At 45.1% G+C, this 25114-nt stretch overlaps 1 protein-coding gene across 8 annotated transcripts in view; it reads right to left on the bottom strand.

Annotated features, from left to right (window-relative positions):
* ANK1 (ankyrin 1) overlaps window positions 1–25114 on the bottom strand; it is a 460733-nt gene that overhangs the window by 284668 nt on the left and 150951 nt on the right. Inside the window, exon 1 of one of the 8 annotated variants that reach the window (XM_068274654.1) lies at window positions 22086–22106. The exons of 5 other annotated variants lie outside the window; for them this stretch is intronic. In XM_068274654.1, coding sequence (XP_068130755.1) covers window positions 22086–22091 — 6 coding nt within the window. In that variant the 5' untranslated portion in view covers window positions 22092–22106. Of the gene's footprint in view, window positions 1–1369; window positions 1405–18739; window positions 18794–22085; window positions 22107–25114 lie in introns of those variants that run through there. 2 more of the 8 variants (XM_068274651.1, XM_068274652.1) reach the window with 2 other exon arrangements.

Genomic DNA, 25114 nt, shown 5'->3' with positions numbered 1-25114 from the left:
CTCCTGTTGTTTACATTCACTGCATCGTTCATAGACTAGCATTGCATAGAGAGAAGAGGATCAGCACACAAGTAATCACTGAAGTAGAATGAAGTGCCCCGGTACTGCTGTCCTCAACCGGTTCGGGACGGCGGTAATTAGAATGTACGCCACATTCGTGGCTCTCTAGTTCTGATGCGGCATAGAATCTAGCATAGAATCGGCATAGAATCCGATCGCTGCTCGCCCTGGCTGTGGGCTCGGCTGTCGATCTTCCTCCTATTGGTAAGGAGCCAGTTTCATTGGCTCTTTATCAGGTGATCACTGTGAACCAATCAAAGTGATCACAGACCAGCTGCATGAAAAAAAAAGGTTCTGGTCCTTAAAGGGATACTGTAGGGGGTCGGGGGGAAAATGAGCTGAACTTACCCGGGGCTTCTAATGGTCCCCCGCAGACATCCTGTGTTGGCGCAGCCACTCACCGATGCTCCGGCCCCGCCTCCGGTTCACTTCTGGAATTTCTGACTTTAAAGTCAGAAAACCACTGCGCCTGCGTTGCCATGTCCTCGATCCTGCTGATGTCATCAAGAGCGCACAGCGCAGGCCCAGTATGGTCTGTGTCTGCGCAGTACACTCCTGGTGACATCAGCGGGAGTGAGGACATGGCAATGCAGGCGCAGTGGTTTTCTGACTTTAAAGTCAGAAATTCCAGAAGTGAACCGGAGGCGGGGCCGGAGCATTGGGGAGTGGCTGCGCAGGCACAGGATGTCTGCGGAGGACCATTAGAAGCCCCGGGTAAGTTCAGCTCATTTTCCCCCGACCCCCTACAGTATCCCTTTAAGAGGCCAGAGTCTTGCGGTACAGAAGTATTCAAGTACCCTTCAGACAACCAGTACAGTATCAATGTTGAGAAGAAGACCAGCACCTCCTAGATAGAAATTCTCGACATTGACTTGCATTGCTGCATAATCTGTGTGGGAGGCACGGATCATGCATAAACGCGTTGCAGCCTTTGCGTTGCATCGTGTGAAATGTGCAAGTTTTCACAGACTTAAGGCAGGGAAGCGTAATGCGGGGCAACGCAGCGCACAAGTGTAAAAGTTCCCCATAGCCATATGTGCATCCAAAGGATCCAGCCCAGAGGTAACATGCTAGCACATCACATGACATCCAATAATGTTATCCCAGGTTCCCTGTATCCTTCTGTTGCCTCTCAGCTCTGCCCCGCCTCCTCCTTGTATTGCTGGTACCCTCATGCCTATTCCCTGACTCGCCATGTTCCCATATAAATACACTGTGCACTCTGCTGAAATACAGGCGGCACTCAAGGGAATTTCAGCATAATAAATGTCTCCGTGCATCACACAGCACTTCCCCGCACATTACTCACTGCTTCTGTGCTCTGGCTCAATGTGTTCCGCATCACCGTGTGCCCCACAGTAGTATTTCACAAGAAGCGGTGTCACGCTGCATTACTCCGTGACACGTTACTCTCAAGAAACCCTATATTACTGCTCGTTAACACCCTGCAGTATTCCAGATCACCCAGCATGACCTCCTGAAATGCCAGCTTAGGAACTGGTAAACAGCATCAAAAACACACATAAAGTGAAGCTTAAAGCAAACCTGAAGCGAAAAGAAAACTTATGAGATAATGAATTGTATGTGTAGTACAGCTAAGGAATAGAACATTAGTAGCAAAGAAAATGTTGTCATGTTGCTTTCCATTACAGTAGGAGTTAAATAAAACATCAGTTGTTATCTATGCAAAAAAACTTCTCTGAGCTCTTAGACCCACTGGGTCAAATACAGTCCTGTTTTCTGAAGCACTAAAACAGCCAAGAAACAGTGAGAGGAAGTTTGAGATAAGGTTTTACTGCATGAAAGTTCAAAGGGATATTATTTCAGCTTTGTTTTATAGCTTAAAAGACAGAGGCCCATATGCAATTCACTTTTTCTGCTAGAAGATAATTTTCATACGCTCTTTAAAATTACTTTTAACCACTTGAGGACCGCCTTCAGCCTATGGGCGGCGGCAAGGGCTGGGCCTAAACGACCGCAATACGCCCATTGGCGGCGGGCGTGGTTATGCGGCGATTGCGTCATTCGTGACGCGATCAGCCACCGGCGACAGGCTCTGCCCCCCCGGCCGGCCGTTTGGAAGCGCCGGCCGGTTACTAGCTCACAGATCGCCGCACACCAAGCGTATAATACGCTTTGTAATGTATACAAAGCGTATTATACAGGCTGCCTCCTGCCCAGGTGGTCCCAGTGTCCGAGGGACCACCAGGGCAGGCTGCAGCCACCTTAGCCTGCACACAAACACACTGATCTGCCCCCCCCTGCCCCCTGATCGCCCACAGCACCCCTCAGACCCCCCCTGCCCACCCCCCAGACCACTGTTTGCACCCAATCACTACCCTAATCACCCATCAATCACTCCCTGTCACTATCTGTCAACGCTATTTTTTTTATTCCCTAAACTGCCCCCGGGGACTCCTGATCATCCCCTCACCCCTCAGATTATCCCCAGACCCCCCCCCCCATGTACTGTATGCATCTATCCCCCCTGTATTAACCCACTGATCACCTGTCAATCACCTCCTGTCACTGCCACCCATCAATCAGCCCCTAACCTGCCTGTCAGGAACCGGCCCGCGGCACGCCTGCGTATACGGTTCCCGACTGCGGGTTTGACCAGATTAAGCGGGGAACAGCCTTATTCAAGCTAAAACAAGGCTGGGACCCTTCAGAACACCTCTCACTGCCACCACTAGCTGTGCGCTAGACACTTCCACTCTGCTGTTGAGTCCTCAGCGCGCACTCCGCTTTCTTCGTATTCGGGTCAGCTTTACGCTTAGGCCAAATACGGGAACGCCACGCACCCACACACACACACACACAGTTGCAATCTTACACTGTCGTGAAGCAAAGACCCACTAACAGTCGTTCCGAACGATACTGTTAGCCACTCTGCTGTCGCTACTCGCACTGGCGTTGTTCGTACGTTGGGTCAGCTGTGCGCTTAGGCCAACGTATGACAAACGCCCCCCACACACAATGCAATTACAATTTCATACGGTAGTGTTGCTCAAGCGTACAATTAGGCATGAACTTATACACGGTTACACTTCAGTCTCTTCTAGGCTATGAGTGTTAGTTTAGTACAGCAGAAGTCAAGCTTATTAAATAATGATTTAATATTCCATAAAAACATAGAGCAATGCAGAACTTAATATATACAAAAGATTACAAAAAGACAAAGTAAAAATAGTTACAAGATAAAAGTTACAAAGATAACACACACGGATATTTGCGTAAAATAAAAATGGGGATTTAAAAAAACGTTACCAACTTGAAGGTCTCAACGTTGTCGGCAGGAGTATGCCGCTTGTTCGACCAGAAGTCGAGATCAACTCTAGCTATGCGCTAACTCCAAGAGCAGATCCCGGTGGCTGTCCTGGGTCAGCTTAAATAGTCTGAAGTGTCCCCTGGGGCATTTAATGTCCAGCCCCCAGGAACTAATGCAGTTTCCCCGTTTGTGACATCACCGAACGCTTGTCATAATCTTTCTTGTGATATGCAAACTTCAAAGGGGTTCCTGTTTTAGCTTCTTGAAGTTTGCAGAATTCAATAGGTGAGATTGTATCCTACCAGACATCAAAAAGCTTCCTTGCCTATTGAAGGGGACTGGTCCATTCACTGAAGACAATGGCAGCTGTCTACATTAATACAAAAGATCACAGCGTACAGTTCCTCTGGACAGCCAGAAACAGGTAATGAGGTTCCCTTCTGTCTGTCTATTGACACCACACACAATCACATTAATAGTCCATGAAGCTAGCTGCCAATATCTTCAGGCCATACTGGCTGACCTCCACCTCTGAAAGATATACAGCAGACATAAAAATGATAGAATAGGTTTCTGTACTCCCTAATATCATCAGCACCTCAATATATCTCCACACTGCCCCTTGCGGGCAATCTGATCACCCACCCACACCATCAGATCGCCCGCAGACCCGACGTCAGATCACCTCCCGAGTGCATTGTTTACATCTGTTCTCTCCTCTAAACACCCACTGATTACCCATCAATCACACCCTATCACCCCCTGCCACTGTTACCCATCAGATTAGACCCTAATTTGCCCCTTGCGGGCACCCAATCACCCGCCCACACGCTCAGATTGCCCTCAGACCCCCCCCCCCCCTTATCAATTCGCCAGTGCATTATTTACATCTGTTATTCCCTGTAATAACCCACTGATCACCTGTCAATCACCTGTCAATCACCCATCAATCACCCCCTGTCACTACCAACCATCAATCAGCCCATAACCTGCCCCTTGCGGGCAGTCTGATCACCCACCCACACCATCAGATCGCCCACAGACCCGACGTCAGATCACCTCCCAAGTGCATTGTTTACATCTGTTCTCTCCTCTAAACACCCACTAATTACCCATCAATCACCCATCAATCACACCCTCTCACCACCTGTCACTGCTACCCATCAGATTAGACCCCTATCTGCCCCTAGGGCACCCAATCACCCACCCACACCCTCATAACGCCCTCAGACCCCAGCCCTGATCACCTTGCCAGTGCATTGCTTGCATCTATTCCCCCCTCTAATCACACCTTGAGACACCCATCAATCACCTCCTGTCACCCCCTAGCACACCTACTCATCAGATCAGGCCCTAATTTTCCCCGTGTGGGCTCCTGATCACTCGGCCAAACCCTCAGATCCCCCTCAGACCCCTTCCGATCACCTTCCCAGTGCATTGATTGCATCTATTTTCCCCTCTAACCACCCCGAGACACCCATCAATCACCTCCTGTCATCCCCCTAGCACTCCTATCCATCAGATCAGGCCCAATACAACCTGTCATCTAAGAGGCCACCCTGCTTATGACCGGTTCCACAAAATTCGCCCCCTCATAGACCACCTGTCATCAAAATTTGCAGATGCTTATACCCCTGAACAGTCATTTTGAGGCATTTGGTTTCCAGACTACTCACGGTTTTGGGCCCGTAAAATGCCAGGGCAGTATAGGAACCCCACAAGTGACCCCATTTTAGAAAAAAGACACCCCAAGGTATTCTGTTAGGTGTATGACGAGTTCATAGAAGATTTTATTTTTTGTCACAAGTTAGCGGAAATTGATTTTTATAGTTTTTTTTCACAAAGTGTCATTTTTCACTAACTTGTGACAAAAAATAAAATCTTCTATGAACTCACCATACACCTAACGGAATACCTTGGGGTGTCTTATTTCTAAAATGGGGTCACTTGTGGGGTTCCTACACTGCCCTGGCATTTTAGGGGCCCTAAACCGTGAGGAGTAGTCTAGAAAACAAATGCCTCAAAATGACCTGTGAATAGGACGTTGGGCCCCTTAGCGCACTTAGGCTGCAAAAAAGTGTCACACATGTGGTATCGCCGTACTCAGGAGAAGTAGTATAATGTGTTTTGTGGTGTATTTTTACACATACCCTTGCTGGGTGGGAGAAATCTCTCTCTAAATGGACAATTGTGTGTAAAAAAAAATCAAAAATGTGTCATTTACAGAGATATTTCTCCCACCCAGCATGGGTATATGTAAAAATACACCACAAAACACATTATACTACTTCTTCTGAGCACGGCAGTACCACATGTGTGGCACTTTTTTGCAGCCTAAGTGCGCTAAGGGGCCCAAAGTCCAATGAGTACCTTGAGGATTTCACAGGTCATTTTGAGACATTTGGGTTCAAGACTACTCCTCACGGTTTAGGGCCCCTAAAATGCCAGGGCAGTATAGGAACCCCACAAGTGACCCCATTTTAGAAAGAAGACACCCCAAGGTATTCTTTTAGGTGTATGACGAGTTCATAGAAGATTTAATTTTTTGTCACAAGTTAGCGGAAATTGATTGTATTGGGTTTTTTTTTCACAAAGTGTCAATTTCCGCTAACTTGTGACAATAAAAAAAATCTTCTATGAACTCACCATACTCCTAACAGAATACCTTGGGGTGTCTTCTTTCTAAAATGGGGTCACTTGTGGGGTTCCTATACTGCCCTGGCATTTTAGGGGCCCTAAACCGTGAGGAGTAGTCTAGAATCCAAATGCCTCAAAATGACCTGTAAATAGGACGTTAGGCCCCTTAGTGCACCTAGGTTGCAAAAAAGTGTCACACATGTAGTATCGACGTACTCAGAAGTAGTATAATGTGTTTTGGGGTGTATTTTTACACATACCCATGCTGAGTGGGAGAAATATCTCTGTAAATGGACAATTGTGTGTAAAAAAAAAATCAAAAAAATGTCTTTTACAGAGATATTTCTCCCACCCAGCATGGATATGTGTAAAAATACACCCCAAAACACATTATACTACTTCTCCTGAGTACGGCAATACCACATGTGTGGCACTTTTTTGCAGCCCAACTGTGCTAAGGGGCCCAAAGTCCAATGAGCACCTTTAGGCTTTACAGGGGTGCTTACAATTAGGCACCCCCCCAAAATACCAGGACAGTAAACACACCCCACAAATGACCCCATTTTTGGAAAGTAGACACTTTAAGGTATTCAGAGAGGAGCATAATGAGTCCGTGGCAGATTTCATTTTTTTTTGTCGCAAGTTAGAAGAAATGGAAACTTTTTTGTTTTGTTTTTTTGTCACAAAGTGTCATTTTCCGCTAACTTGTGACAAAAAATAAAATCTTCTATGAACTCATCATGCCTCTCAGTGAATACTTTGGGATGTCTTCTTTCCAAAATGGGGTCATTTGGGGGGTATTTATACTATCCTGGAATTTTAGCACCTCATGAAACATGACAGGTGGTCAGAAAAGTCAGAGATGCTTCAAAATGGGAAAATTCACTTTTGGCACCATAGTTTGTAAACGCTATAACTTTTACCCAAACCAATAAATATACACTGAATGTTTTTTTTTATCAAAGACATGTAGCACAATAAATTTGGACAAAAATGTGTACAGAAATGTTACTTTATGTAACGATCGGTGTCTGCACGCAGAGAGAATCTGATTATTGGTGATCTGCAGTATCACCAAGAATACAGATCTATACCTGATTATGGATGATCTGCAGAATCACCAATAATACAGATATAGTGCTAACCTCTGGACACCTCTAGATAGATATATATATATATATATATATAATGAGTGTTTGGTGTAACAGTATGACTGAGCAACCCACCTGATAAACAGGTGACCCTAAGCAGTACAGAATACACTGCTATGGAGAGTACAGAAACCTTCCAGGAGCCTGAGACTCTCCATGGGGTGGAGTCAGGCTGAATGTAGGAAGGACCAGAGAGTGAGTGACACCTAAAGGTGGATGTCACTGACTGGACTTGGAGACTATCTCTTAAGTGGAGAGAGATAGCTCTCGAGGTCGGCCAAGCCAGGTCAGCAACACACAGACAGATAAGGTATAAAGACAGAAGGCTGATTCGGTATCCAAGACAGGCAGGGTTTGGCAACTTGATATCAGATGTGCGTGGTACCGAATCAGAAAGCAGAGGGATAGTCAGGAAAGCAACAGGTCATAACAAATATCAAACAATGCCTAGTCTTGGGTGTGAGGTCCGTGGTCTCTACACCCTGGAACTAGTCTGATGAATAACAGAGTGATAACACAAGTTCCCTAGTCTTGGGTGTGAGGTCCGTGGTCTCTACACCCTGGAACTAGTCTGAAGTATAACAGAATAATAACACAAGTTCCCTAGTCTTGGGTGTGAGGTCCGTGGTCTCTACACCCTGGAACTAGTCTGAAGTATAACAGAATAATAACACAAGTTCCCTAGTCTTGGGTGTGAGGTCCGTGGTCTCTACACCCTGGAACTAGTCTGAAGTATAACAGAATAATCTAGCTCAGTGTGGATTCCCAGGTCATCCTGGTTCAAACACACTGTTGGATCTGACTAAGGTCTGAGTGCTTCCACGTAGTGATCGCAACGGTATGACAATTTGAGAGTGGCCAGCAGTAACCATATATAGAGCAGTGCTCTCTGGCGCCACCCTAAAGTGATCAACCAATGGTTACCAGCTCTGAGGTCAGCTGACCGGCCTGGTCAGCTGATCCCCCCTGACCATCATAAAAGTTCTGCCTTTCAGTGCGCGCGCGCGTATTCCTAAACCTGTGTGAACTAACAGGCTCAGCCACACCAGCTGCACGCTGCTGCGTGCAAACTGCCGTGCTGAACGCGGAACCAGCTGCCTTGCTGTCAGTACATGCGGCGGCTTTTCCGCGTTCTGCCATGTCACTAGATGCACGCTTCCGTGTGCAGATCGGCTTTTCCGCGTTTTCTCACACTTTATTTAAAAAATGTCAGCACAGAAAGTAAAAAAAAAATCTTTTTTTTTTATAAAATCCATGTCTTTTTTGATGAATATAATAAAAAGTAAAACTCGCAGCAGCAATCAAATAGCACCAAAAGAAAGCTTTATTAGTGACAAGAAAAGGAGGCAAAATTCATTTAGGTGGTAGGTTTTATGAGCGAGCAATAAACCGTGAAAGCTGCAGTGGTCTGAATGAAAATAAAGTGCCTGGTCCTAAAGGGGCGAAAAGACTGTGGTCCTCAAGTGGTTAAGCATTTTACAATTAAAAAAGAACCTAAAAGTTGGTGAAAGTACTATCAAAATTATTTTGAGCTTTTTATTTTTTTTGTTTTGCTTACTGGTGGTTTTAAAGGCATTGTATGACAAGATGTGAAAATATCAATAAAAATATTAACAAATAAAAATATGGGACTCTTTTCTTTGCTACTAATGTTCTATTCGTTATACATACTACACATACAATTCATTATACTATAAGGGTTTTTTTTTGCTTCAGGTTTGCTCTAAGTGATAAGCTGAAACTTATGAGATAAACAATTGTATCTACCCCCCTACTTTTAAAAATGACTTTTAGATATCACACAGTTTTATGTTAACCTTTTCGGGACCGGCCGCCTACCCCCCCCCCTTAAGGACCAGGCATTTTGCGCGGGAGGGGGGTGCGCGCGTTTGGGGGGGTCAGGCGGCCGGATCCTGTCTGTGGGTGGCTATATTTGTGTCCCCCCATGGTGGCCTGTGCCCCCCCCTTCTGCCAGCAGCCTTCACTCACCTTCCAGGCTCCAGCGATGAGCCGCACGGGACCCACTTCGGAGCTAGTCTACTTTAGGGGACCCACCGCAAATCCCCATAGACACTTTTAGCTGGGCTGCAGAAACGGAACAAAAGTCCGCTTTCACCTTGTTTAAACCTCCACAAGTCTTATACCCATGGATAGGTAAGCATATCCTCTAACGAATTGTGAGGTTTTCGGTCAAAAAAGAGAGTTGAAATTGGCTGTGTAGGAGCCGCCGAACGGCCTTCATCTCGGTTCCGTCGGCCATCTTCATTCTGCTGTGCAGGTCCTTTCTTCCTCCTCATTGGAGGGTTTGTTAGCTGCTGACAGAAGCTGGCACGCCCCCACCGAACAATCCCTCCAATGAGGAGGAAGAAACGACCTGCAGAGCAGAACCAAGATGGCTGACGGACCCGAAATTGCGGCAGTTCGGCGGCTCCTGTACAGTCAGTTACAACTTTTTTTGGACCGAAACCCGAAAAATTCGTTAGAGGGCATGCTTAGCTACCAGAGGAGTGGAGGTTTAAACAAGCAAACGGAAGACATTTGTTCTGTTTTGCAGCCCAGCTGAAATTGTCTATGGGGATTTGCGGTGGGTCGCCCTAAAGTAGACTAGCTCCCCCTCTTCTCCGGCCGGCATCTCCGTTCTATCTGACGATCAGTTCCGGGTCGCGGCTTCATGACGTCATCAAGCCGGGACCCGGTGCTGACGTCAAACGGAGCGCAGATGCCGGCCAGAGCGGAGGGGGCGCCGATAGTCGCAGTAACGGCAGGGAGGTGAGTGGATCCTCTTCTTTCCCCCCCTGCCGCCGCAGCTGTCAAGCTGATCACTACGATCGGACGGCGATCATAGTGATCACGTGATCAGCAGCCATACGCGATCGCTGCTGATCACTCGGGGGAGATGTCGGCTGTCATATGACAGCTTAATCTCCCCCTCCGGGTGCGCACGATCGCGTCGGGAGCGGAAACTGCGGGCCGGGCGTAGAACCTACGCTGCATCAGGCTAGATCAGCCACAAGTGCGGCGTAGGATCTCATAGAGGCGGTCCTGAAAAGGTTAAAGAGACCCTGAGCAGTGAAAAAGAAACCAAATCTGGAGTTACCTGGAGCTTCCTGCAGCCCCCTGTGGCCTGCGAGGTCCCTGGTCATCCTCTGTGTCCCATCCGTGGTCCTGCTGGTGGCCCCGTTAGCCTGGCGAGTCCAGGCGAAGTTGTGCGCAACTGCGCATGTACTGCCCATCCGCGAACCCAGCTCGATCAAGAGCGCATCGCTGTGAGCCTCCTGCACATGCACAGCTCTTGAAAGACTGAATAGCACGGGCGGCTTACAGCAACGCGAGTGACTGAGCCAGGTGTGCGGACAGGCCACGCATGCACAGTTGAGCACGACTTCGCACGAAGTTGCAAGACAAACGGGGCTGCCAGTGGGACCACGGACAGGACCCAGAGGACACAGAGGGACCTTGTGGGACTGGAGGAAGCCCCAAGTACAGATTTGTTTTTTGTTTTTTTTCACTGTTCAGGATCCCTTTAAGTATAAAAACTTAAAAAAGTAGATTTACTGTTTTGTCTCAGCTCAATAAAACAGCCTGTCCAGTATCTCCAAGTACTCAAATATATGAACTATTGACCTTTTTATCTTTCCTCCTACTCTCAGAAGCCCAGTTCTCTCCCAGGGAAGCAGTAATTACTTATCAGTGAGGGAAGCTATAGGGGTTGATTCACTATAACAAATAACGTGCCTTATCAGAGTTAACATTCCTTATTAGAGTTAGTATGCCTTATCAGAGTTAACGTGCCTTATCAGAGTAGCATAGTGAGCGCTGTGAGCTTATGCCTGCTAATTGGCAATGACGGGCGCTCCACTCATCCTGCCCTGAGCCCCTGCAGGTCCAATCACTTTAAAGGACATTATCCCCGCAATTTGATTGGCCCAACAGGCTGCCTGTCAAGTTTCCTGTGAAGTGACAGGCAGCCTATTGGGCCAATCAAAGTGCAAGGATAATGTCTTTTATAGTAATTGGACCCGCAAGGACACAGGGCAGGACGAGTGGAGCTCTCATCATTGCCAATTAGCAGGCATACGTTCGTAGTGCTCCCTATGCTACTCTGATAAGGCACACTAACTCTGATAAGGCACGCTATTTGTTATAGTGAATCAACCCCATAGTGTGATTAGGTCCTGACTGAAGGGAAACTGTCAGTTGCATAGCTGAATATTAACTCTTTCAGGCAGAGAATGAAAAGCAATACAGCCTAGTTATTTGTGTGCTTGCCAGTGTACATACACATGTCTATCTCAACATGTCACAGGTCACTTATGCCTGGTACACACAATGAGATTTTCTAGCAGATTTAATGCCAGATCGATTATTTCCAACAGGTCCAATCTGATTTCCGATCGATTTTCTAAAGAAGTAAACAGAAAATCGGTCAGAAAGCAGATCGGACCTGTTGGAAATAATCGATCTGACAGTAAATCTGTCAGAAAATTGTATGATCTGTACCTAGCAAAAAGCTTCCCTCTAAGTGGAATTCAATTATTATCATGATGATTATTACTTTTGATAAAAGTACCTAAAGGATTATACAGACGGTTCCCTTCTTACAAACAACTCGAGAACAATGCTTCAGACATACAAAGTTGTCTCCATGTACAAAATATAAAGTAATGTGTTTATTATAACATATTTTTGTTGTTACATGTTACAACATTGTATGAGCTGTTGTAAGGAGTTTTCTCAAAACAACCCAAAAACATTTCTTGTGCTAGATGTCTGAATCCTGAGTTGCCCTGAAAGTAAAGAATTTTTTCACGTTTCAGTATGTGTAACCCAAGACTCAACTTCAAGACTCACCTTACAAGCAATTTCTCAGAATGGAACCTGTTTGTAAGTAGAGTATAGTCTGCATAATGAGTGCAATAAACAAGGAAGACTAGACTTGTAAAGCCCCTACATGCGCTTGATTACAGTTGCCAGAGGAGGCCGAAAACAAGCACCTCTGCTGATAATCCGGCGTGTACAACAGCCCCCGACCACTGATTGCCGCCAGACGGATCAACTCAGCCGATATCTTTGTTGGCGCCACTTGCTGCACCTACCACTTGTTGTCATATCAGCGCTGCTCCATCGGCCCTCCGTCCCTGCATTGTAACACAATGCTTTGTCAGCTGTATCGCTAACTCTGGATCTGTACAGCTTCAACCCAGAGATGTCTTATTAGAGGGATTGGGATCCCCATCAGGCGATATACAGCAAGCATGTGGATACAGATTTATTTTCACAATGCAACAAGGTTCACAAACCGCAAACTGTCAGGACCATGGCCCTGACATTATACTCTGGGAGGGGTTTCACCACAATATCAGCCATACAGATGTCCCTGATCAGTGTTGGACTGGGAGATGGAGAAGCTGAGGAAATCCACTTGCTGGCCAAGCAGCAGTAATCAGGTGTTGCTGCTCACAGTGAAGACTTGCTGCAGGTTTCTATTGGGAGTGATAACACAGGGTTACTGCTGCTTGGCCAGCAGGTGGATTCCCTCAGTTTTTCCACCTTACAGTCCGACACTGTCCCTGATGATTTATTTGAGAAAAGGTAAAGATTTATTGTGAAAAAAGAAGGTATCAGTTACAGACTGGGATGCAGTTAAGTCCTGGGTTAAAGTTTATCTTTAAAGGGAACCATAACTGAGCAAAAAATAAAAAGTTTCACTTACCTGGGGCTTCCACCAGCCCCCTACAGACTTCCTGTGCCTACGTCGTCACTCACCGATCATCCCCCACCGTGTCTCAGTTTTGTTTTCGGCAACTGGGCAGCCACCAAGCCAGTGTGCCTGCATGGCCCTGACCACACGTGTCCTCGATTGCGCTCCCGTCCCTGTGGCCATCCTGCGCATGTGTAGTACACATACAGCGCATGTGCAGGACTGCCACAGGGATGGGAGTGCAGGCACACTGGCTCAGCAGCTAACCAGTAGTCTAAAACTAAACTGAGCCACGGCGGGGGACCGGATGATAGGTGAGTGACGGCGTAGGCACAGGACGTCTGCAGGGTGCTGGTGGAAGCCCCAGGTAAGTGAAACCTTTTATTTTCAGCTTAGTTAAGGTTCCCTTTAAGGCAATGGCGTAGTAATAGGGGGTGCAGAGGTAGCCACCGCATCTGGGCCCTTGTGCCAGAGGGGCCCCTGAGGGGCCCTCCCTCAAGCACAATATTAGCTCTCTATTGGCCCTATGCTGGTAATAATCACTTCTATAGATGTTAGAAATAGTAGTAATCATTAATAAACTGTTTCCCATCCCCTTCTTGCGCCTCTGACACTGTGGTTGTCTTTGGCAGGTTTTGGTGCGCCGTATCAATTGTTATGTATAGAGTGCTTGGGGGGCCCCATGTAAAACTAACGGTCTCATTCTCACGCTAGAGGGTTGTTGGCTGAGGCAGTGAATCAAGATCATCTCTGGTGAGAACCTAGCGAGTATATTTACTACCTCCCCATTGCGTCACCAAGAGTTTCAGAGTGCTGGTGCTGTGTCTGTCTGTGCTGCCCAATAGTCTTAGTATATTAACCAGCATGCTTCATCCTATGCTCTGGTGAACAGGCCAGAAGACTAGAGTCATGATAATTGACAGTAAGACACTTCTAGTCATCCTAATCTGTAAATCCTGAGATATTTGGGACCCACTAAGAGCATAAAAGCCCTGTTTTTTAAAAGCCTCGTTGCTAAAACCTATACATGGTTTCACAATTTACATGGTAGGTGTGCTTTAAATAGAGTAGCTAAGTACTCAGAATATAGGCCAGTCAGTTCATGAGCTCCTCTGAAGAACAGCAGAAGCTCTGAGAGACTTCACAAGGCTTAGAGGTTCTGTGAGTGCCTTGTGTTATGAAGGAGGGCACTCCACAGCAGGGGTGCAACGCAAGAAAAAATTGTGAATCAGTACAAGTGATCAAAGAGGAAAAGAGAAGCAGTTACTGTGAACAATGAAGGTTCCGTAAGTGGGAGTAAATCCTCTCTACATCCACATTTATTACAATAGCGGTTTGTGACATATTACTCTAAGTTTTCACTGTAAATGTTCCCAGGACGCCTATCCTGCCCAAGCTATCACAGTTATCAGTGTCCCTTGGTTTATACGCTTCTTCTTCTGTCACTACAATGCCGCATTGAATTATTATCTGTTTCGCTGCACTGCTGTTGTCTGTGTGGTGAGGTTTAATTGTTATTGATCTATTAGCTGAATTTCTGACTAGCCTATAACACTGACTGAGCGCAGGGTGCCCAATATATATTAAGAGCACAACTAAACCATAATTAAGCAAGGCACCACCTAATAGTAATCAGGGTGTAAGTAATACAGCGGCTGGACAGTGTTAAGTGGTTAGGGCTCTGCCTCTGACATACGAGACCTGGGTTCAAATCTCAGCTCTTCCTATTCAGTAAACCAACATGTAATCAGTAAAGAGTTCTTGGGCAACACACTCTAACACTTGGGAGCTATGCACTGGTGACATATTGTACTGGCTGTGCCTAGCACAACATAGATATGCGCATGATGCCATACTGCTGATTTCTTTCCTGAGGAGTCCATTCTGCCACATAGGAAAGGGAAGGGTAGGAAGGATAGGAAGTGCAGGAGGCATCCTCTGTGAGCTGAACAGGGGGGCTCCAAAGGAAATAGGGGAGTATTATCAGTCAGTGGGGCTCTGGGGGACTCCTAAACACATTCTAAACTAACGATAACAAGCAAATAGAGAGCGAGGCTTCATACCTATGTATTGCAGCGAGCAGTACAAAGATAACAGAGAACCGAGATGTATATTCGATGCTTAAAATCAAATAATGTATGGGTACCCCTAAGGTTCTATTTACACTTAATCAGTTGGTGTGTGTTTTTCTCTTCTCCATAGAAATGTATTGTGAAAAAGATTTCAGTTAAAATGCGTATAGTGTGAACTGTGCCATAGGAAAACATGGGCATTACTTTGAAAATCAGTTTTCCTTTCAGCTATAACTGAGAGCAACTGATCAAGTGTAAATGGGGCATTAGGCTTCGATTTGCACTGCTCACTTATGAAGTCAAGATACACAAGACATGAAACAAGTTCATGAGCAGCAAATCAGATCCTCAGAGCTCGTTCACTCTACAGTATATGTATTGAATATTGCACATATAACATGACGCACAATGAGCGTGTTAACAAGTTTGCGTTACTTCCCAGCCTGGTGTAGCAGCTGCAGAAAGTCTGGGATAGCGATTGGATGGGGTTTATATGAGTCGCAGATTTTGTTCCTCTGCAGTGGCATTTTAAAAGCATGATACACAATGTTCTCCCTTAGGCAGGTGCTCAAGTGAGAAAGCACTGACAAACCAAAGTATCAGAGTGCTGTGCTGTAAAAGACGGACTTTTGCTTTTTCAGTTGTTGATTTTGTTTTGGGACAAACAGTAGGTATGCTTCCTGTAAAGAGGTTTCTAAGCTTAGGCATTCATTTGAGTAAGTTTTTCTGAATCCAGAATTTGTGTGTAGTGGAAACTTCATAGCCGTGTATAGTGTCCCTAAATAGCCACATCCAGAAATCTGGATGCATAAAAACTGATGCAGAACTTATGCAGTACTAGTGGAAATAAGCCCTAAAGCAAATTTAGCAGCCCATCTGGTGGCATATGTTTTGTTTCCTGTTTGACCACTGTGTAAATAGTTTGTGCAGCACAATTAAACACTGGTGTTGGTGAAGACGTTCTCTAGCACCCACTCCCTACACTCCTGTGTCACACTGGTCAGTTCCTATGATATGTCCACATTTTTTAATGTTATTTAGGAATGCACTGCAGACAGCTTGTTAGGATAACGCAATCCGTTACAATGCAGAGATTTGAACATTTCCATGCAGTTGCATGGGCAGGGTATTCAATCACCCTATTGTGAATGTGACCTTACAAATCTGCTTACTAATAAGAGAACACACTTCTCCATATAACCACACATAATCAGCCAGCCACCTAAACAAGCACATTACAAAGGTTGAGGCCAAACAAGCACAACCGCCAGCTGTCCTAGCTAATGCCAAAGCAGTGCTATAAAACTTGATCATGTGACAAAGGAAACCTCTACCACTGCTCAGCAAGCACCCAAACATCACCATCCTGCCAGCAGAAAAGGGAAGGTGCTCTGCTATATACAACACAACTGAGTGTCACTCCCAGGTGGTTACACAGTAATGCCAGCAGCACTAGGGATTACTACTAAGGAGACCCCTAAAGCCGATTAAAAAATATATATTTTCTGCTCACTTCAGATGGAAAAGTCAACTAAACCTATAATTGCTGCCTCTATTTTTAGGAAATTACACGTTTCAATGAATTTTTAAAAAAACATAAGGAGAACGTCCCACTCAGACCAAACAGCCATTGGTCATCTGATGCCCAGGACTGCTGTATATGCAGGTGCGCACATGCACAGGGTGTCCTCACATGATTTGGACAAAGGGCTTGCCCAGGAATGTGAGCATTCTCTGCTCTTCACGGTAAACGTGCGACTGTGCAGGAACAGGCAAAGTCTGAGCCATTGCTGGTGTCACAATCTAGGATGTGCAGGCAACCAGTGCAGAATTATGCAGCTGTCTGACCTGTGTTTATCCCCCTGCATCCTAATGGCGCATGGACCCTACCCGGCTTGCCTAATGTTCCTATTGTTGCAAACTGCCTGGTATACTTTAGCTAACTTTCAGCCTGCCTGACCCTACTTCTGCCTGCTCCTTTGTTGCTGACCTTTGGCCTGCCTGAGCTTGATTCTGCCAGCTTCCCTGTTGATGACCTTTGACCTACAGGTCTTTGTTTCTGCCTGCTCCTTTGTTGCTAACCTCTGACCTGCCTGATCCCGTTTCTGCCTGCTCAACTGCTGCTGACCTTTGGCCGGTTTGACCCTGTTTCTGCCTGCTGCTTTGTTGCTGACCTTTGGCCTGTCTGACCCTGTTTCTGACTGATGCTTTGTTGCTGACCATTGGCCTGTCTGACCCTGTTTCTGCCTGATGCTTTGTTGCTGACCATTGGCCTGTCTGACCCTGTTTCTGCGTGATGCTTTGTTGCTGACCATTGGCCTGTCTGACCCTGTTTCTGCCTGATGCTTTGTTGCTGACCTTTGGCCTGTCTGACCCTGTTTCTGCCTGATGCTTTGTGGCTGATCATTGGCCTGTCTGACCCTGTTTCTGCCTGCTGCTTTGTTGCTGACCTTTGGCCTGTCTGACCCTGTTTCTACCTGATGCTTTGTTGCTGACCTTTGGCCTGTCTGACCCGGTTTCTGCCTGATGCATTGTGGCTGACCATTGGCCTGTCTGACCCTGTTTCTGCCTGATGCTTTGTGGCTGACCTTTGGCCTGTCTGACCCTGTTTCTGCCTGATGCTTTGTGGCTGACCATTGGCCTGTCTGACCCTGTTTCTGCCTGACGCTTTGTTTCTGACCTTTGGCCTGTCTGACCCTGTTTCTGCCTGCTGCTTTGTTGCTGACCTTTGGCCTGTCTGACCCGGTTTCTGCCTGATGCATTGTGGCTGACCTTTGGCCTGTCTGACCCGGTTTCTGCCTGATGCATTGTGGCTGACCTTTGGCCTGTCTGACCCGGTTTCTGCCTGATGCATTGTGGCTGACCCTTGGACTGCCAAAACCTCTTCCTGACTGCTTCACTGTTGAATCACCTTTAGCTTGCTTGACCCTGCTTAAAGGGGAACTTCAGCCTAAACAAACATACTGCCATTAACTTACATTAGTTATGTTGATTAAAATAGGTAGGTAATATAATCTCTTATGCTGGGCATACACGGCTCGTTTTTGCCGCTCAATTCTCCAGTTTGATCATTTCACTGCTTGATTCTGCAGTCGATTCTCTTAACTTCCACTAGTTTTACTTATTTTTATACATTCACTGCTATCACAAATCGAGCGGCGAAACAATCAAGCGGGAGATCGGAAATGTCGGAAATTATCTATCGAACCATCTAAATGGCTCACAAATGAACCGTGTATTTACAGCATTACCCACCCTGTTTTAAAAGAACAGGCAAAGGTTTGAGATTTCATGGGGGCAGCCATCTTTTTGGTTGAAAGGAGGTGACAGGGAGCATGAGACACAGTTCCAACTGTCCTGTATCCTGATCACCCCTCCCAGCTGCATGTGCTAGGCTTCACATTTCAAATAAAAACAAAAAAAAAATTGCGCCAAAACAGCAGAAGGAGAACATCAGAAACCGCAACATGCTTTGCACAGCATCAGGGGAAAAATGTCCGGGCAGTTTTCTTCTGTGCAGCTAAAAATGATGCTTTGGGTAAGAAAAACAAAGTTCGGATGCTGTGAAACTGTTAAAGAAACACCAAGCCTTTAAATGCTGCTGAGAAGATTTTTAGTCTGGAGGTTCACTTTAACCTGCTCCACTGTTAATGAACTTTAATCTCAGTGACACTGTTTCTGCCTGCTCCTTTGTTGCTGACCTTTGACACGCCTGACCCTGTTTCAGACTGCTCAACTCTTGATGACCTTTAGCCTCCCTGGCCCTGTTTCTGACCGCTTTTTTGTTGCTTTGGCCTTCCTGATCCTCTATCCAAATACTCTACTGACAACCTTGGATTTGACTCACAATCAGTCTGCGCTTCCTGGCATCCACTTTGGGCTGACCGTCCATCTCGGTGTAAAAATGTCCAGCTCTGCAGGCTCTCTTCCCCCTCCAGGTCTCCGGCACCCTTTTCCCAACTCCAGGGTTCTCAGGCCACAAAATTTAAGAGAAGCCATCCTCTTCATCGATGCCTCCAATCTAAGATCTGTGACACAGATAGTCGGCACTATCTACTCAGTGACATACAACATTTCCAACTATCTGGCCACCATCCAGACACCCTCAGGTGGTAACACGGTGCACTACATTCAAAACTCTGAAGAATCTGTCAGCAACGTCAGTACGTTAATATTAGAGACGGAGGAGACTAGGTTGTCCTGTGATGTCACATAATTCTCCCTATGTTGCAGAGGCAGCTGAGAGTATGCAAAATCGTTTGAAACTTAATAACGTCTGGAGCAGCCAAACAGAACTTGATCCACACCACATATGTTCCTTGCTGGACATTTGCCTAAATACCACTTGCTTCAAGTGTTAGTATAATTCCTACAAACCAAAAGTGTGTGCACTGCGGCCTTACCAATGTTTCCCATTGTAGAAAAGCTGTGTAATTAAACACATAAAAGAAACAAACTTGGTCGCTAGTTCAGGTAGGTACTGTATGCATACAAAACGCAAGTCAAAATAAAATTGTATAAGAGTACATACCTCCCAACTTTTTGAGATGAGAAAGAGGGACACTTAAGCCATGCCCCTGCCACACCTCTAATCACGCTTCCAACACAACCCTAGTCATGCATACCATAAAGATTTCATAAGAAAAATATGTTGTTTTATAATTCAAACTACACTGGTCCTTTCTATCCTGGTTCATTTTCCTTCATATTAACATTTTAAAATTAGTAATATATCGATTTAAAGGATGGGAATAAAGTTTAGAGTCAAGTAGAGAGAAGAGAAATATATATATTTACATAGAAAGAGGGACAAAGTCCTGAAAGAGGGACAAATGAGGAGGAAAGAGGGACAAGGGGACTGGGCTCCCAAAGAGGGACTGTCCCTCCAAAAGAGGGACAGTTGAAAGCTATGAGATATCTATGTTTCATCTACTGAATTTATTTGTTCAGTAAAAGGGTTATCCCTTTTACTGAACAAATAAATTCAGTAGATGAAACATAGATATCTTGCAGGAAGACACACAAAGCAATAATTGTCCTTCTTGAACTCTATGCCACATATCAGAAAGAAAGGATACATAAAGGGATACATTAAAACAGAAAAAAATGAGTTTTACTCACCTGGGGCTTCTACCAGCCTCCTGCAGCCATCCTGTGCCCTCGCAGTCTTGATCGGATCCTCCTGTCCCCCGCCGCCAGCTACTTTTGGTTTAGGCTACAGGCCTGGCCATGCGTCTGCTTCTACGCGTTCCTACCCGCTATAGAGCCCTCTATCCTGCTATTGCTAGGTGTTGTTAGAGTAAATATGAAATACAAGTTATGGCAACAGGTAAACATGAATAGGATAGCAGACCAAGAACAGAAAAATCCAGAGACTCGGTGCCTAGCAACTGAAAGCTCCGGCACCCCTAAGCTCATGAAGCACCCTTGAAGAAAACCTAAACTGAGAATGGTGTGGAGGCTGCCATATTTATCTCCTTTTAAAACAGTGCCAGTTGCTTGGAAGCCCTGCTGGTCTTTCTGGTCAGTAGTGTCTGGATCACACACCTAAAACAAGCATGCAACTAATCCATTCAGACTTCAGTCCCAAACATATGATCTCCATGCATGTTCAGGGCCTATGGCTAATTAGAGGTAGAGGATCACCAGGAAAGCCGGGCAATTTGTTTAAAGGGAAAAATATGGCAGCCTCCATATGCCTCTCAGTTCAGGTGTGCTTTAAATAGTAAGGCTCCACCTGCGGCATGATGCAGTCAGACAACAAACACAACATAACGCCTTCAGGTGGGCCAAAGTAATACAAGCACTAGTTGCAAATACCTTCTGTTTTTACAAGGCAACATTATATTTAGCATTTAAAGGGCAATTGAAGTGAGAAGACTATGGAGGCTGCCATGTTTATTTCCTTTTAAACAATACCAGTTGCCTGGCAGCCCTGCTGGTCTGTTTGGCTGCAGAAGTCACTAAATAACGCCAGAAATAAGCATGCAGCACATCTATCAGATCTGACAATAACGTCAGAAACAGTATGAAAGTATTACAGGCTGAGGATCAGCAGGACTGCCAGGCAACTGGTATTGCTTAGAAGGAAATAAACATGGCAGTCTCCATAAACCTCTCTCTTCTTCAGTTGTCATTTAAGTGTTCCTAGCTTCACTTAAAGTTGAATTATAGCAAATCACACCAAGCATTGCTTTTTAGTAGCAGGGCTTTTCGTTCTCTTTTAGTCCCCTATACTTTCCTGGTGGTTTTGGGTCACCCTGAGCTGCTTGGTTACTCTATTTAGCATTTAAATATCCAGCAGGTTGTCAAATGAGTCTTTAAAAAATTGTTTTTTTTTAGCAGAGGAATAACATGACTTGTGCACAATATCTACTCTGCTATCTGAATTGACCCTCTACATTACACAAGATAAATGGCTGTAATCTAGTTCCTGTGGGCTACACCAAAGGCATTTACCTGCAATAAATAAGACCCCTTGTACATTCCCATGGAGGAATTTGACAACTTAAATGTCACTCCCTGCACCATCTGCTGGCCGTTCCTGTGACAGCAGCCATAGTTATGGTACAACAGTGTCTCTCAGTATTATTATATCATGTAACTCTCTGCGAATGGTAACGATTACCAACCAAGTATCCCTGTTGTAGTTAACATCAGCTCTAGTATCTCTTAACACAAATATATTACTTATAGTTTATATATAGTCTATGTATTATTAGGAACACACTATAATTCTGCATGAATTCTTTCTACAACTTTGCCATTCCTCCCAACTTTTTGAGATGAGAAAGAGGGACACTTAAGCCACGCCCCTGTCACACCCTCGTCACACCCCTAGTCACGCATAACAAAGATTTCATAAGAAAAATATGTTGTTTTATAATTCAAACCACCCTGGTCCTTTCTATCCTGGTGCATTTTCCTTCATATTAACATTTTAAAATTAGTAATATATCAATTTAAAGGATGGGAATAAAGTTTACAGTCAATTAAACACATTTTAGTAGAGAAATAAATATATTTACATAGAAAGAGGGACAAAGTCCTGAAAGAGGGACAAATGAGGAGGAAAGAGGGACAGAGGGACAGGGCTCCCAAAGAGGGACAGTTGGAAGCTATGCTTTGCATATACTCTTAATTAAACATTAATATTTATAGATGATTATTTATTTGATAATCTTAAAACTTACTACCATGAATAGGACTCTCAGTAAGTGAACATTCTGCAGAGATCACCTGACAAGTCTGAAGATGCCGGCACCTGTGGTACATTTCAGAATGTAAATCGGGGTGAGGAAAAATTATACAATGGGCAAACGCTGACTAAATAATCTATGAATTAATATTGTACAGTTTCTCTTTAAGTGTTAACATATTTTAAACAAGTTTACATATCTGTAAATAAAGAATCTGAATCTGTTTAACACCTGGAGTCCCTTATTTGATTGAATTTCTCCATTTTCCTTATTCTAGAATACCCAGAGGCAACTGGAGATGTGAGAATGCTGACGTTGCATTGTCAAGCACTTCCATCCGTGTCACTCCTAAACAACAATAACCTGGTGACTGGACTGCACTATAGCGCTGCCATCATTATCATTAACATCACCCAAGCTTGCTTTTTACTGCATATTATGAAGTGAGAGGTCATTAATCCATGAAATACACTAACCATTCATTATGTTCACTAGTGCAATTAAATGAGTTAATTCTGCACTCGGAGAACTGCCATTGACTAGGAGCTAACCATAGCAGAAAGGAAGATAAGGAGGCAACAATGGCTGCACTAAACTGACCAGAGTAGCCAAATAAAGGACTTATTTATTTATTTTATTTTAAGTATTTATATAGCGCTAACATATTACACAGCACTGTACAGAGTATATATTGTGTTGTCACTAACTGTCCCTCAGAGGGGCTCACAATTTGGTCCCTACCATAGTCATATGTCTATGTATGTATTGTGTAGTATAAGTATCAAAGTCTAGGGCCAATTTAGGGGGGAGACAATTAACTTATCTGTATGTTTTTGGGATGTGGGAGGAAACCAGAGTGCCTGGACGATACCCACGCAGACACGGGGAGAACATACAAACTCCTTGCAGATGTTGATCTGGCTGGGATTTGAACCAGGGACCAAGCGCTGCAAGGCGAGAGTGCTAACCACTACGCTGCCATGCTGCTACATTAAAGCAAACCTACATTTAAAAATGCTAAATGCCTCTAATACTACACTCCATTCTACAGAGGACATTATTAGGGGTCATCCATGACAGACCCTTGTACCATGGATCCTCTGACTCCTCCTACTCCCTAGCAGTGGGCGGAGCACCCACAACCAGCAGCAAGAGGCACGCTGCCCAAGTGACCAATCCCTGACCCAGCTCAAGTATGGTCATAGGACTTGGCATACACATCAGCACTATGAATTTTACAGAAATGAAATCATAGTCATAGGTCTGTAGAGAAGCTGTATTTACCAGATGATCACTGTACACTGGGCTAATGGACTTTTCCATTTTACATTCAGGTTTTCTTTAAAAGGGGTTCTGTGTTCTTTTTCATAAACAAAAAACTGACACCCACCTGACACTCAAACTGACTTCATCTGTAAATAAGCAAGACTGAAAGTCCTTTTACACTCTGACCCTTGCCTTGTGCGATGCAAACGCAGCCATAGTTTAAGGTACCCCCATACACTTATAGATTAGCAGCAAATTTGACCATTAGATAGATTCCTGTCAGATGCCTATCAGGTCAAATCTGACAGGAATCTATCTGATGTGTCAACACATAAAGAACAGTTTTCCAATAGATTTCAGAACAATTGAAATGCAATGTTGCACCATTCGATCCAATGTAACCTTATGGTCCATCGATCTGCTGCAGCAGCCGATCGACCTAGATTTTCCGTCCGGACTGATCAAGCAAAGTTGAAAATGATCCAGATAGAATGTACCCACTCTGTACACTAGGGGGGATGGCGGCCGGGGGTTTCCGTCACATTCAACGTTCAATTATTGCATTAGCACGGTGCACCTGATAGACTGACAGAGCATGTCAGTGCGACATCTTGCAGCACGTCCAATCTATACATTCTACCAATTTCAGGCTGAAATAGGTAAAATTGTTGATCAGGCATGCTTTTGGCGGCACTAATTTTCATCCGATTTGATAATTATCAAATCGGATGGTCGATCGGCCGCCAAATCTATAGATCTATGGCCACCTTTAAATCTTGTCCACACACTGCTACCAGGCTTCTTTTTTTATGCTAATCAGCACGACCATTTAGGTGATAAAGTGACCAATAATACCTATGTTAATGTGTTTCTTAACTGTCTATAAGAATTTTATAAAGCACAGTGTGCTAAGCTCTGTAGTGCCCTCTCCCGAGGGTGTCACTCCAGGTACCTACCTGGTTTGTCTGTGCCCAAAAACAGCCCTGACAAAGCATCTGATTCCTTATTAGCGACAGTCAGACGACTGTCAGCCAACACTGAGTAGACACTGCAGATTTGCCTGCGGAAAAACGCTGCTGTTTTCCCTGGACTCAACTGTGATCCCTCCCTTAAAGCTGCCAGGATTGGGGCGTCTCAGAGAGTTAATAACTTTCTTGATAAGACAGTCGTTGCCATTTTTCCGAAGCTCTGTGGCCACTCCCACCTATATTGGTGTGGCAACCAATTAGACCATGGCTGCCGAGCTGGAGGCGGTATGCGGCAATACATGTAGGGATGAGCCAAGCCTAGGACAGTGATGGCTAACCTTGGCACTCCAGCTGTGGTGCAACTACAAGACCCATGAGGCTTTGCAATACTCTGACAGCTCTAAGCATAAGTCGGGGAGGCAGAGGCATGATGGGATTTGTAGTTTTGTCACAGCTGGAGTGCCAAGGCTAGCCATCACTGGCCTAGGAAGACTTTTGAAAAAAATTGCCAGGGGCAGCTTTTCTAAGAAGGGGGCAGAGTGTCAACTGTTAAATAAATTACAGGAGATGATCAGGTAAGTATGCATTCTGAGACACTCCCCCCCCCCCCTTGATCAGCAGCAGGCAGCATTAAAGAACAAGTGACACCCATGCTAACCTAGAAATAAAAATCACATATATAAGTACTGTAGATAAATACTAGTTCTACTTACATAATAGATGTATTGCACTGTCCACGTTTGATTCCTGTGAATTTTATAAGGGAAAAGCAGAGAATCCTATTCTAGA

This window comes from Hyperolius riggenbachi, chromosome 3, assembly GCF_040937935.1.
Source record: "Hyperolius riggenbachi isolate aHypRig1 chromosome 3, aHypRig1.pri, whole genome shotgun sequence".
NCBI classification, from domain to species: domain Eukaryota; kingdom Metazoa; phylum Chordata; class Amphibia; order Anura; family Hyperoliidae; genus Hyperolius; species Hyperolius riggenbachi.
Note: the sequence above shows the minus strand (reverse complement) of the source record. Positions and strands in the feature narration are given on the sequence as shown.